Raw genomic sequence first — 14,834 nt, forward strand, 5'->3', positions numbered from 1 at the left:
TACTTCTACAGATTTAGCAATAAACAAATATGACCAAACCAATGAGGAAGTAACCACAAAACATTTGAATCGATCACTCCCCCCACCACTCACTAACGACTAATGTTCTTGCAGTTAAAAATAAATAAATTATATCACGTCTCAGTCTAAAAAAGGTTTTAGGTGACTCACAGTCACTCTTGTCCAGCGATTGCTCGCGGAACCTCTTTCGACTGTAGCTCTTGTCGTAAGGCGTTGCGGGAGACGAGAGGGCCTGGAGGCGATCGACCTTACAGTGGCTCTGACCCTCCAGGCGGGCCGCGCCGCCCACACCGCCGTCTAGCTGTTGCCTCTGCGGCTTCTCCGTCCGGCCCTTGTAGTGACCTAGCCCTGTGGAGAGACGACAGTGAGGGCCTCTGTCATGGGTAGGCGGGTGGGCGCTTCATCTGTGTTATCCGAGTATTACATGTGATATCCTGATACGGCATGATATTCTGGTGTGCCTGTGTGTGTGTGTCGCGATACTGAAAGAACAGCTTAAGCTGCCAGAACCCTGCAGGTCCTTCAGATTGAGTTGGATTGAAAGTGCTTTTATCAAATAAGCCAAGGAGAAAGGCCCGCCTCGCCAATTGGCTGGAACAGAATTGTTGGAACAAAGTGATTGTAGGAAAGTAGCGGGCCTCTCCAATTTTGGAATGGACAATTCTACTGGCACTGAGCTGTCTGTGTTGCTAAATAACTCATTAGCTTACTGCTCTTTAGGGGGCTCAAAAATAAATAAAAATAATCTTACCCGTTGTACCTTTAAGAAAGTGAGGTATTTCTATTGAAAGCTTGCAAATGGGCATGCCTTTGCATGTGTACTTACTGACTGCCATGAGCGAGTTGGAGAACTTGTGCTTGTCTTTGGAGGAGAGTTTGTGTTTGAGGGCGAGCTTCTTCAAGGGCTTGCTCCGCTCCAGGGCCTTGCTCGGCCACTGGCTCTTCAGCACCTGCTGCAGACGCAAGCCTACACACACGTCTGAGGACGAGGTAGACAAGCACATGTGGAGAAGGGAGCAACAAGCCGTTTAGATGATGCAGAGAATTTGGAAAACGATTCAACATCAAAACAAAACCTTGACGGACAATACTGTATTTTATTTTTATTTTTACACAGAATCGTCATATGAGGAGGGTGGTGGCGATTATCCAAGCTACAAGCCCAAATTTAAGTGAGGAGGAGTAACAAATTCCACGTTGAATTTCTTCCCCAGTAGAGAAACTGGAGCGGGACAGAAAACATGCATTTGTAACTTCACCTTCCCCAATCCTTTCTTTTCAGTTCATGAGAAGGACAGGAGAGACGTAGGCAATATGGCTGGAGGCTCACCGTCAGAGAATGAGAGGATGGGGTGGACACCAGTGTCCAGACGGGAGAGGCGCTCCAGAGTGGGGAGGTCATACTGGGGGTCTTCCCTGGACGTCGGCCGACCGCCACACGTCACGCAGGCTATGTTCACCCTGCAGGTACACTGTACGCTGTTGCTTCTTTGGGCCTGGAAGGAGGTGAGGACAGCCTCAGGGTTAAAACACAGGACTAGATGATGGTTTGTTCCAAGATTGCAAGCGAACAAGGTTTACATTCGAGATGAAACTGCATTTCAGGAGAATCTAACTTCCGTATTGTGCCGTACTTCCAAGTGAAAAAGGAGAGGCGGTGCATAACGAGGAATTTGAGTCGACCGTGGTGAACACTCAAAAGACACACAGACGTATCATACTGTTGCTAGCTAGCCAACTACATAATCTTCAGGAGAATCTACAGAAGCTCTGTGCAGCTAAATGTTGAAGATTGATGTCATGATATGTTGAAATTGGATGGTACATGCTTACGTAAGCACTCGTCATTTCGTTTTACAGAAATACATTTTGGGAGGGATTTTAGAAAACTAAGAAATGCATTCCTGTCTTTTTTTGGGTGGCATATATTGTTAAATGAGAGAACATTATAAATCGGGGATGTGATCTAAAAAAGTTTCATTTCAGCTCGACTAAAGGGTTAGATATCTAAACATCAAGTAAGTAAATAAATACAACATATATGATTTATAATGTTGATGATATACTGTACTACAGGGACATCCTGGCCGATGGCAAACCAAGTCTTCTTTTGGCTGATATTCCAGGTATGTGGTAATAAAACTAAAAGATGCATTTGCACACTCACCTTTCCGTTTAGGTTAGGGACAGTGGTGGGGTGAACAAGCCGTCGTCGCTTGCAGCAGAGTAAGGGCCGTGTGCGGGCAGCCACGCAGGAGCTGTCGTAAGGTACGGGTTGGTGTTTGGTGCCAGGCTTCTGGTCTATGCTCTCAGCCACCCTGAATGAAGGACATGTGACAAGTTGTAAGAGCCATGATAAATTCTTTAGGATATGGGGGCCCCCCTTACAATGAAGGGTTTCATTGTAAGTATTCCAATATCAACACAAGGTCTGATAACTGCTGCAAGTCCCACCTATTTATTCCGTTGACTGGCCTTCCGTTCTGACCCCTCCATGGCCCAGGCCCGTGGGTGTTCACCGTGTGCTCCAGACGCTCTGAACTATCACCCTGCCAGGAGGGGAAGAAACCACACAACACAACCTCGAGATTCAAAAAGGTGCCAAAGATCAAATGGTTTAAATGATTTTGAAAACAAAATAGTTTGAATTAATACGAATAAACATGGGCAAAAAACACAAAAAACCTACAGAGGTGTATTCTTACCTGCGAGCTTACAGGCTCCGCCTTGACTTCCACCCCACCTACAACCAGGGTGCTGGGGGGCAAGCCTCCCAACTCCACAGAGCCCTGAGAAAATCACATCAAACCTTGACTCCAAAGACAAGCCAGTTTTGCTGAAGAAAGCATTTTTACTACCTGTAGTGCTATTTAAATTGTTGCCAAGTTTTGAAGATATCGGCCATAAAGATGGGACTCGGCTTGTGGTGTTCAACGTGCCCCAAAAAAGGTTTTTGGGGGAAAAAACTCAACAGCAATATCTATCCCAAACTGCACCCACCTTCTGTCTGACCGCACAGTACACGGCCAGTGGGTGGGGTTTGGTAGAAGAAGAAATTTCCTACATAAAACTGCTCACAACAAGGTCTAAAGATTATTATGAGTAAAACGGGTCAGGATTTTTAGAAGAGACACTGCTGTTGAGTTTTTCAAATGTAGTTTTTGGCACTTTGAGCACCACAAGCTGAGTGCCATCTTGTTCCATCTTTACGGCCGATATTTCCAAACCTCGGCAACACCTACACAATCTAGAAGGATAAATAGCACTGCAGATAAGAGAATGTAAAAATGTTTAGGGGGTGAACTTTCCCTTTTATGTCCTTAAGGTAAGTATGCACAATATAAAAAATTGTGACCTTAGTGTGTATTATTTTTATTATTATTATAATAAGTGTTCAAGCAACTGACACCGACCTTGCCGGAGCGAATCTGCCGGTAAATGTCTGTCTGCTGCCTGATGCGGTACTCCAGGTCTGATATGTGGGCTTGAAGCCAGTTCCAGTGGCTGATGATGGAGGCCCTTTCCAACGTGTATCGACTCTCTGCCCTCTTCCATCTGAAACACACACACACAATAATGTACCATCACATGCATGACACCCCTCAACACACAATTTCATATTGATCGAAAGAAAATAGGCAACCTGCGGGAGACAACCACATTTGCTTTGAAAAATCAATGCCTGACATTTGCATGTGTGTTCTTTCCAAGCTGGTGTAATGTAAACTTTAACTAGTTAAACCTTACTGACAATATACTGCCATTTAAAAATGCAACACCACAGACGGAAAAAGCCTGCTCTTATACAATATACCCCAGTACCAACAGGAGACGTAAAACTTCCCCCAAATATAACTATGAAAACACTGAACGCACAAAAGGTTTGCCCTACCCTTTTCCATGCTTTACCCCCATTAAAAAGCCAGCAAGTTGGTATGAGGGGATATTGTAAGGAGGCCCGTCTGGTCTAGAAATGCAAGCAAGACTTAAAAAGCAATTTTGGGCTAACGTGGGGGGTTGGGCAATAGTATGGTGCACAAGGATCAGACCAATAGTCTGACACTAAATTGGTTCAGTCTGTGGCAGCCATAACTAAATGTTGTCCTGCGACAGTAGACAGATCCCAAGCTACCTGTTCTGATATGTTGCTGGGATGTCTGATCCCTTTAACCCTTGTGTTATCTTCGGGTCATTCTGACCCATCAGTCATTGTGACCCACCGTCGTATTGCGACAAATTTACCGCATACAAAGACAAAGGGAAGCATTTTCTTTTAACAGCTAGGCTGTCTCAGACCCCCCACATTGCAAAGGTTAAAAGAAAATTATTTTAATTTGTTTTTGTATTGGGTAAAATTGGGTAAACACAACGATGGTTCGTTATGAACCTTTGGGTCATGTGACCCGAAGGCAGCACGAGGGTTAATCAAGCCACTTTTTCATCTCGAAGTGTCCTTTTGAAGCTAAAAAATACAGGGGGAAAAACGTAGCTCACAGGATCCACTGCATTGGGTTGCACCCAGCCTTTCACTTAACTTTGGATTGTGTAGTGATTGATATCTGGATGATTTGACATTTAAACAAGCACTGTTGATACATTGCTCACTGGTTAACAGTACCTTTAAAAAAGTTGATCTTAAATGAAATACCAACATTTTAACACTATACACAAAGAGGTAAAAGATTTAATTAATCAGTGATTCAAAAACATGAAGAACGCCCACACGCAAACTAAAAAAAGCTATGCGGTCACTTGCTCATGTCTATGCTAGTACAGCAAACACAACTGTAGCTACGGTGTGTAGTTTAAGGGCATAGGCACAATGAGTGTGAGGAATCGAGTGTGTGTGTGTGTGTGTGTGTATGAAATCCAGATAAGTTGATATAGATAGCCCCGTCTTCACACACCGTCCTCCCCCTTTCCGGCACAAAGCACCCAACGCTCACGACCTCATTTTCTCCTCGTCAGCACATTCCCAAACATAGCGCTTCTATAGACACAGCATATGCCACACGGTACCACGCACCAATATACCAGAAAGAGGGGTGGGGGGGAACGGTGTCAATACCGACAGCACACCGCCAAAAATGTACATGCTCAATACCCTGCAAAGCCTACAGGCTCAAGACTAGAAGTGGGACGCAAGTTTACCAGAGAAAGTGACCCGCATGGATAGGGTCGTTGTTCTAGCTGCACAGACAGGCAGGTCTTTACACTATTTGCTTCCCTTTGCTGGATTCACTCACTGCTGACTGCTTTGAGGGGGGAAAGGAGCATGCACACATATGGATCCAGACTGGCTGATGCACAATACCACTGGAGGCAGGTCCTACACAACAGCAAATTCAGATTTTCCCAGGATTAAATGCTTTTCAAGTTTTTTTTTTACCGTAACAGTGATAGGGTGAAAAAAAAGCTCAAATGTTCAAGTCACTGGCCCACATGTTTAGCCACCTCCTTATCCTGGATAACAAAAAGCAATTTCTAATATTTACATAAATATTGGCTCACTAGTCAAAACAATGACATTCCATAGTTTTACATGCAGGCCTTTTCCCTTCCCCCAAGGTTTTTAAAAGTTATTAATTGCCCGTCTTTCTTCTATTTACAATATTTGCAGAAAATTACATTTTCAAACTCTTGCCAGGGGAACATTTTCAAACACTTGAACACTTAAATCTGTGTTGTCCCTCTGCCGGCTCCAGTGGATGCTTAAGTGACAAAGGGGGTCACAGTTGCTCCGCTAACATTTTCTCACCTGCCCCAGTCATTACTAGCCACCATGTTAACATTAGCCACCGCAGGTAAACCTTGCAAAGTTATTTTCTCAGCTGAACTTTGCGAATTCCCCTCGCCCAATTCCTTTTCTTATATCTCTTTTTGGCTGAAAATTTAAATCAATGGGCTTCCTTTTTAGCAAAGTCTTCACGTTAACTTATAGCCTATCATACTGATACTTTTTAGTCGTGACCAGCAGCTCCAGCTCGCTTGAGGATGCTAATAATAGCTAGTTGTGGCTTTTCAGTACTGTTGCAACATCTGTCTCTCTCCCTTCTTTAGCTAAAAGCCATCAACATCATGCTTCTTTTTCTTTTATTTATATCTGTATCTTGGTATGTCTCATTCTAATCATAGCAACCCAAAGCTATACCTGAATGACTTTTGAGAACTAAAGTAACATTTCGTAAATGTTTCCACAAGGCAAAACCTAAAAAAATAAATAATATAAATTCTTTAGTTTCCATTCATGCTAACTTATTTACGATGCACCACAAAAGGCAGTTAAAGTAGACTTCTAAAACAGAAACAAATTACCATCACAACAAAAAACACAGGTATGATTGATGATCAGTGCATACAATCTGAAAACTACTAAGACATGATAGTCTTTTCATTTTTGTTTTCAAAACATTAGAAATGTAATTTGGGTACTACAGATTTGAGAAAGTGGGACAATTTGAATTAGAGCCACAAAAGATAAACAGGAATTATGCAGGCAGGCATGCCAGCCATGAGGATGTTTGATGATTCAGTGCTCGAGTTGGACAAAACATTATTGTAAGTCATTAAAATGCAGTTTTAATGACTTACGACTTATGACTTAATGACTTTACATTACACTTTCTTTGCACAGAACCTTCTGGGCATGCGCACAAGAAGAAAAATCTGGCAAGTTAAATATTGCACGCCTTAATCAATAATTGCTAACCTACTTCAAGATTAAGTCACATTTGAATTATTTTTGTAACATTTCATACTCTTGAGCATGCGGGTTTATAATGCAAAGAAATGAAACAGAATATGGGTTATTATACAATATTGATGACTGTCACCAAGTCGAATTGAAAACCAGCAAAGCTTTTTGGCCTCAGATCCTATTCTTCTATAACGTAAGCCAAATGGGTCATCACACCAAACCAGCAGAGTGCGGTTCACCTATTGGTTTTGTGTGTTTTGGGCTTTAGACTGCCTGTAAACTCCTATCTTTAGAGGAAGTGTGAACAGGACCTGGTGCTTGGGAGCTACATGAAGAATAGAGGAAGCTGGTGTGGGGTGTGAGTGGGGGAGAGCTGGTGTGGGGTGTGAGTGGGGGAGAGCTGGTGTGGGGTGTGAGTGGGGGAGGGCGCCAATAGAGCTGCACTGATTACGTAAAGAGAGGGGTTATGTAACGCCATGGGTTCATGTTCGGGGGGAACTCGGCCGAGCTAAACAAATCCAGATGTGTCCAACAGGACGGGAACATTCTCACACACACACACACACAGAGAGAGGAAAAGTCGCAAAGGAAAACACGGCTACTAGACTGCAGAGTAATTCTGATCTATGACATGACATGACTTGGCTAAGTGGTCACCTGATTCAAAGACAACATTTATAACAGTGAGGTTTTTGAGATGTAATTGCAGGATCAACCTCATTTAAAAGACTTTATGACTACAGTACACCTAAAGGCCAGCTAAAAAGTATGTCTCTTAGTTGATATTTAGGTTCCCACGGCACTGAAACACACACACACACACCCACCACACAATCTTGGATAGCCACCAATAATTAGATCACTCATTAGAGTTGTAAGAAACAGCATCTAGAACGCAGGCTGATGAAATTAATACCGCCAATGTAGGACTTCAAGTTAACCTTCAATTTCTCAACATTGACAATAATGTAAAGCGGGTGTAAGTCAAATACCAGTGGTCTAAAAAACAGACTAAATTTGATAGTAAGCTGTGTGGGTTAAGTAATAACAACTGACCCTGAAAATGAACACAGCTGTCCAACAGTATGCTATATCCTTCCATTGTAAAATGTTAGTTCTGTTTCACTGTACCAGAGAACACAATCTCAACATAGTTTTCCATCACCAATACATGAGCACATGAAAATAGGATGTTGCAGAGTTTGTCCACCTAACCCTGTCTAAGAATAAGCCTAATATGAAGGATGCGCTAGTACCCCAGCCTTCTCTGTAGCTCTCTGTATGACTGCAAGGATATTTAGGTCAATGGTCCAAAGGCAACGAGAAAGGCTGTAAAATCACCGTTCTAAACTGCTTTTGTTAATCATCTACAAACCCTACACAGGTCAGCAAGTCCATTAATGCTACTGACCCAGCTGGCGATCTATTTTTGCTTTCAAATGTTCTAATGCAGCAATGAGGGGCTTTCAGTACAACAAGGAATAAATCTGCAAGTCTCCGGTAATGTAAACACTGAAGACAGCAAAAACTAAATATATGAAACTGACACCTTCTGTATGAAACCCCCTACGTTCCCTTGTTTCATTTCAAACCAAAACATCAGTTATTATTTGGGCACCTGCTTGCTTTGCTTGAGCCTTACGAGTACTGTTATTGAGCTTTTACAGTGAATATTTTAAGTGTAGAGACTTTCAAAGATGAAGGCTCTCTTATCAACTGGCACATCTTCCCCTTACCCTAGAGTTAAACCTAAGCACGGAATGAAATAAGGCATCACTAATTGCGATTAGCAGCTGCTGGCTTTGAAAGCAAATAAACAGTAGAGCTGGAAAAGCAGGGACTTTTTTTGTGGCAAACGAGAGATCCATTGTAAAACCATGATATAATTCTTGTGTGCCACATAAGCGAAAACTATAATCTCACCTCTCCATCTACTACACTCCTATTTTGCTCCCTTCAGACAGATAAACAGATTAGGAAGATTACATGTTTTGCTTGAGGCTGAGGATGAACCTTGGATGCAGTTATTCTGCAGAAGGGAGGCATTGTGAGCCTTTCCTAATTTACGCATAGCTGGATGTCCAAGCGTGTTATACCGCTTTCAGGTTGTTTGGCTGGTTCATAACACCACTACTGGCCATATCCCTAATCCAAACAAAGTCCTAACACTCAGCAAGTGCTGACACTTACATTTTGATGTGTCGCTGCTCAATGTCAACTCTGCTCAGCTCCTCCTCCTCCAGGTCAGAGTCCCCCCCAGAACTGCTCTCCGTCACGTCCGAGTCAAAGGCGTGCTCGGACGAACGCAGGTTGGCTGTGCCGCTGAGGTAGAGCCTCTGCAGCTCAGAAGGCATGGAGCCGCTCTTTATGAATCGACCTAGGCTGTCCCCGGGGCTGGAGAAGTGCCGGCCAGTCCTCCACGAGGTCGTCGAGGGGGCACCAGCCTCCGTTCTGCGGCTGGCATCCGGCGCCCGGCCGAGGGCAGAGTCCAAAAAGCCGCCCAGCTGGTGCTGGAGGTGCCGTTCCACCTGCTTGGCCTGAACCACCTGAAGGCGTTTACGGAGCTGCCACAGGCGGCCCTCGATCTCGCCCTGGCGATTGCCGCTGAGCAGCGTGCGCTCCCTCACCTGGGCATCAAGGCTGCCCAGGGAGGAGGTGGTGGAGGAGAGGGGATGAAACGGGGATGTTGGCAAGCGTGTTGGTGAGCCCTGCTGGACGTTTCCGGAATTCTCCTCATTGGTCACAGACACCTGTGTTGGATTTGTGAGTGTATCCAAACGAGCCACTTCGCGCTCAGAGTCCAACTGCTCATCGGACTGAGCCTTGCAGTGGGAAGAGAGGGAAGGCGTAGTAGAGAGAGGTGACAGCAATTGCAGGTTGTTTCCTTCTGCACTCTGAGAACCCCCTGAGGAATGCTTTTGTTTTAAGTTTCCCTTTAGAAGAACATGCCCAGAAAGGGTGCCCATCAGGGCCTTGGAGTCCAGGGATGGTGCCAGAGGCTGAGAGTCGCTTGCCGAGGCGGAGGGCTTGTTGCCGTTCAATGCCACCATGCATCCAGCGCCGGACATCGCCAATTTCTTGGCGAGCCCGTTGACAGGTGCCATGGACTGGCTCCCGCTGTTAGTGCTGCCGCTCATGAGGCTCTTCAACTGGCCCCCCGAAAGTTCAAAGGTCTGTCGCTTTCTCAACAGGAAATCTCCGCCGTTAAACAGGGAGCTGGGCAGGATACCGTGGCTTTTCAGCACGGACTGTTTAATGAGAACACCTTGCAGTTTAATGGACTCCTTAGTGGAAGGGACAGGTGTCACATCAGAGCACAAGTAAGAGGCCACCAGCGGTTGGAGCTTGCCTAGGGTAGAGGCTGGGGGCACGGAGTCTGGGTGATGGAGCTGCTGTGGCTGCTGCTGCTCCTGGTTCTTGTTACCGCCACAGAAGTCCAGGGAACGTTCTTCGCCGGCAGAGGTCTTGCGCTTGACGGTGGTGCCGTTGCTGTGGATAAGGATGTTGCTGGCGTTGCCGTTGTTCTCTGCGCTGCCCGGTGAGAGGCTGGAGGACGGGGCAGCCAGTTTGAAGCGGATGTGGTGAGCTTCGGCTGGGGCGTCGGTGAGAGCGGGCGCCATCGCAGCCATGCAGTGCAGAGAGACGGGCACCGCAGCCTGCTCCACACCACCCGCTTACTGCCCCACCAGACAGCCTGAGAAAGAGACAGGAAGAGGGTTGGGAGATACATGAAACAAGGTCCGTCATCAATAACATATTTGATAGAGAATGCTGTTATGATTGGGATGAGCTACCACTGTCTTTTCAACAGATCCCATCATTAACCCAATCATTTGACCCGAACTCCCATTTTATGGGACCAACCACCAATAAAAATTACATGGTCTCCATTTATGTATTGACAACACTTTAGACCAGGCCTTTCAGTAAAGCTTGCCTGCTTGATTTCTGCCTGAAAATCTAAAACAGTTTGGAAACGTAAGCAAAATCCACTTGCCTTGAGCAGGACACGTGGAAAGCAATTTAGTCTTAGTAAAGCAAAAATAAAAACAGAGCTAACAAATGCAGTAAAATATCCTGTACTCAGCCAGACCATGTCACTAGGTAAAGAGCAGTTCTGAACCACGACACTTAACCCTCGTGCTGCCTTCGGGTCACATGACCCAAAGGTTCATAACGAACCATCGTTGTGTTTACCCAATTTTACCCAATACAAAAACAAATACAAATAATTTTCTTTTAACCATTCCAATGTGGGGGGTCTGAGACAGCCCGACAGTTAAAAGAAAATGCTTCACTTTGTTTTTGTATGAGGTAAATTTGTCGCAATACGACGGTGGGTCACAATGACTGATGGGTCAGAATGACCCGAAGATAACACAAGGGTTAACAGGATTGTCATTTTATGTGGTAACTGACTGTCTTTGTGCATGCAAGAATTCTGTGGAATGGGGAAAGAAAAAAATTGTTACTTCACTACAAGCAACAGACAAAATACTTATTCAAAAACAATTCCCAAAGAGGATTTTCAAGCATATACCTCCTTCTGCTGCCTAATTTGATTTAATTGGGAAGAGGGGCACACTCCTTGACCTTGGGGTGAAGGTGACAAACCTACCAAAATACCCAACAGGAAATGTAACTGAACATCCAACTACACTCATACCTGTACCAACAAGGTGGCCTTCACAGATTAACCCTCTTCCGGAGCGCTTTAACAAATTCTGTGCCCACTGTCTTGCCATCCTTTTGTCATACATCCCTTGAATTCAATGCAAATTATTCAAAACCTACTGCCTTGCATGTGCCCTACTGAGCAGTCACACCAGTGTCATAGAGGCTCATAAGCAAGGAAAGTTGTCCACATAATGGCACAAAACATGTCACAACTTCCCATGTCATTTTAAGTTACATACATGAACACCTCATAACTTGGATTCAATGATTTGTAGCCTTAATTGTAATGATGTAACGTTTTTGACTGGTAATCAAAAAGGCCAACGTAGAATGTATGTGTCACTCCAGAGGAATACTCATTCATGTATTTAAATTCTAGGAGAAATCAGAAAATGAAAAATACGTTCTGCTGCTTGTATCATCTGTCACGCTAGATGAATAAGTGGTTCAGCATTTCACCGCAGTTTCTGGTGAGCGCGCACAACGCCATGTTGGTATTTCTGAGGGAGATTATGCAATCCAATCCATCCACGTAAAACCGCCCATTCGCTGTGACATATCCACTCTGTTTTCGCATATTATTTTATCGTTCGCATTAACGATATAAATCATATAGTGTTCCTCTTCGGATTATTTTTTAATATACACATTTTTTAAACATAAAGTAGACTATCCATTAGCACTGAGAATGTAGGGCAATAATAGAAGGCCAAACCTTCTCCAATTTATGAAATGGCATTTATGTTTTCAAATAGAACGAGATCGTTTCACTTCAGGACCAACATAAACCACACCACCATACGTTTAGTTGCATATTTTACTGTCAAATGCGTGATAGAATCGGAGTCAAACCCTTCGACATTGGCTAGCTAATGTTGCCCTCACTGCATGCAAATAATGCACCCCAGTGTTGACAAACGTAAGTTTATGAGAGCTGCTACGAAAATAAACATTTTATCCGCCACCATAATCAGCATATGTTCGACGACAAACGTCAACAGGAAAATGTGTCTAACAATCTGATACCTTAATGTCCAACAATACAATCAATTGGCCAACTAGGAAACGCTAATGCGTTTGCAAAGTACAATTATGCACGTTAGCTAATAAGCCGACAGTATTGTCTATGTGATCTGCAATATATTTGGCCACTGGTTGAACAATCTAGTTCCCCCCAATAGAGATACATTGTCAATCTAATTAGCAAACTGGCTAAAGGTTATTTAGTGCCCTGTTGGCGACGTTGGTTGACAATGAAGACACAAATGTAATAACATTATCATGGGCAAGATAATAGCAGGCAAATGTCTCGATAACCATCGTAGCTAGTACGGCATTCAAGATTATAAACGACTTCGCCCGACATGTGCATCAAGCACAATAACTAACGCGAGATAGTTACTGCCAAATATCACATACACACTACAGCCAGTTGGCTAACGTTGTCTAGCTAACATTAGGTAGAAAAATTTAGTTAAGAAATTGCAAAAACACAGAGCTGTTCATGATATATGGCCCTATTTTATAAGTAGAGCATTGCATGTTTCTGGAAACGCTTTGTTTTCTTGTGTTGAAGCTTGCTAGTTTACTGTCCTGATCTGATGATAGTTGGGTGTCAAACGCTCGTCGCTAGCTTTAGTAAGTCATTCCCTTCTTCGATGCTAGCTTGCTAACAAAGAAAAAGGAGGAACCTACCACGTGACGAGTGCACTATCCGAGGGAATTTCGCCTACAATCCCCCGCAGTTTTTGAGGGCAAATGTAAAGTAATATGACCAGAACACGGCAACGGTATACTAATCTGCCATTACTATATCAAAAAATATATCAACTTGGTCAAAACCCCAATATATAGAGCCGGTTTGGTTCGTTCCGGAACCAAGCAATGGGCGAATCAACTAACTACACCTTGCTTGCCTGCTAACGCGGTAGCTCGCCTCGCCGCTGCTATTAATACAGGTCAAGGCCAAAAAAATGTCGGTCCTTATCCAAATTACTTCTCACGTAAGTTATTTTACAACAATTCCTTATCCAAAACTCCATTCGTTGGTTTGCAAATGTCTTTCAAACGCCAGTTTCCTGGGAGGCTTTTTCGCGTTTTAGGGAGAGACGCTCAGAAAATGGCGGCTTAGCTCCTCTCCCTCGGATTTGAGTATGACTCTCTGACAAACATTGAGGTGGTGGTGTTGCTGGTAGGCGGGAGACATTTCTCGTACTCGCCGCTAGAGTGAAGTACAGCTCATAAACTACACGATGGGGATCAAAAAATGACTGAAAAAATGATGATTAAAAGCTGAATACCAAAAATAAAGGACTCAAAACTACGGTGTCATGAATCTGTCTGTTATATTTAGCTACAACAAATGAATATGCAGTGTTCATAATTATCAATAAATGTTCAAAGTATCTTGACACCAATATCAAACAATTTTCAGCAATATATATTCCTGTTCCAAGCTGTTATTGCATTATTCCCCATTATTGTGTGTTCCTTTGTGTAAAAGCAAGAAATGTGTGTAAAGAAAAAAACGTATACAAAAGGAAATATTTATAATTTGCTAATAATGATCGAAAACCAGACATTCATCAATATGTAAATGCAACTGCAAATAATCTATGAGACAGTAAGATATATTTCAATTGCTCAAACCAAGCACCCACCCAACTATGATGTCAAACAACACATTTGAAGGTCAATCATTGGTTGCATGGGAATGTTAAAATTGTGTTCCTGTTTGACTACCTTGTGGGCCGGGATTAGTCTGCAGTGTCTGCTTTTGTATCATATGCCATAGGGATGTATATTACTGTGCTAACACAGTGCATGCAGCCTGTTATGTTCAAATACTAGCTTTTGGTGTGTATCTTATGAGCAATAAGTGCATATTGTTAAGTAATAATAAGCAAAGACTTATGAGTAAATGAAGAAAGGTTGCTTGTACCACTAATGGGCAAATCATTCTGTGAATAGAAGCTTTCTGCAACTATATTATTTAGGCTACAATTAATTACAGTCAATAGACTATTAATGGCAGACTTGACAGTACTTAAAGTACTGTAATAACATATTATTTACATTTATAATGAGGTGACTGATCATTGCCACAATAAATTAATCTACTGTAACTGTTCACATACCTGGACGGTGTTATCCATTTTTTGCCACTGGATCGCACTGGCAAGTATTGGGTCCAATTTCCGAATGATTTGTCCTTAAGGTTAAGGTAATACATGTTAAATTAGAAAGTGTAATGTCAAACTTCACGTGAAAGTGTCTACAGTTTCCCTCACGTTTCCAAAAATTACTGCAGCAACAGTAATAACAGCAACTACCATAACGATCTAACAGTGCCAATATCCGTTTTAAAATAATTGTATTTGGCTAGTACAGTAGATAGTGTATTGTCTAAACACACTGAGATCAGTGTATGTATGACACA

The 14,834-nt window shown here is 43.3% G+C and overlaps 1 protein-coding gene across 1 annotated transcript in view; it reads right to left on the reverse strand.

The window, feature by feature from the left end:
• kansl1a (KAT8 regulatory NSL complex subunit 1a) overlaps positions 1-13,578 on the reverse strand; it is a 15,994-nt gene extending 2,416 nt beyond the window's left edge. Inside the window, exons 1-9 of the mRNA XM_062475348.1 lie at positions 13,091-13,578; positions 8,909-10,412; positions 3,435-3,576; positions 2,727-2,810; positions 2,476-2,570; positions 2,189-2,339; positions 1,352-1,517; positions 848-1,000; positions 87-369 (exon numbers count right to left, since the gene is read on the reverse strand). Coding sequence (XP_062331332.1) covers positions 87-369; positions 848-1,000; positions 1,352-1,517; positions 2,189-2,339; positions 2,476-2,570; positions 2,727-2,810; positions 3,435-3,576; positions 8,909-10,347 — 2,513 coding nt within the window. The 5' untranslated portion in view covers positions 10,348-10,412; positions 13,091-13,578. The remainder of the gene's footprint in view (positions 1-86; positions 370-847; positions 1,001-1,351; positions 1,518-2,188; positions 2,340-2,475; positions 2,571-2,726; positions 2,811-3,434; positions 3,577-8,908; positions 10,413-13,090) is intronic.
• Positions 13,579-14,834: the final 1,256 nt, after the last annotated feature.

The sequence above is a fragment of the Osmerus eperlanus genome, chromosome 12 (genome assembly GCF_963692335.1).
Source record: "Osmerus eperlanus chromosome 12, fOsmEpe2.1, whole genome shotgun sequence".
NCBI lineage: Eukaryota > Metazoa > Chordata > Actinopteri > Osmeriformes > Osmeridae > Osmerus > Osmerus eperlanus.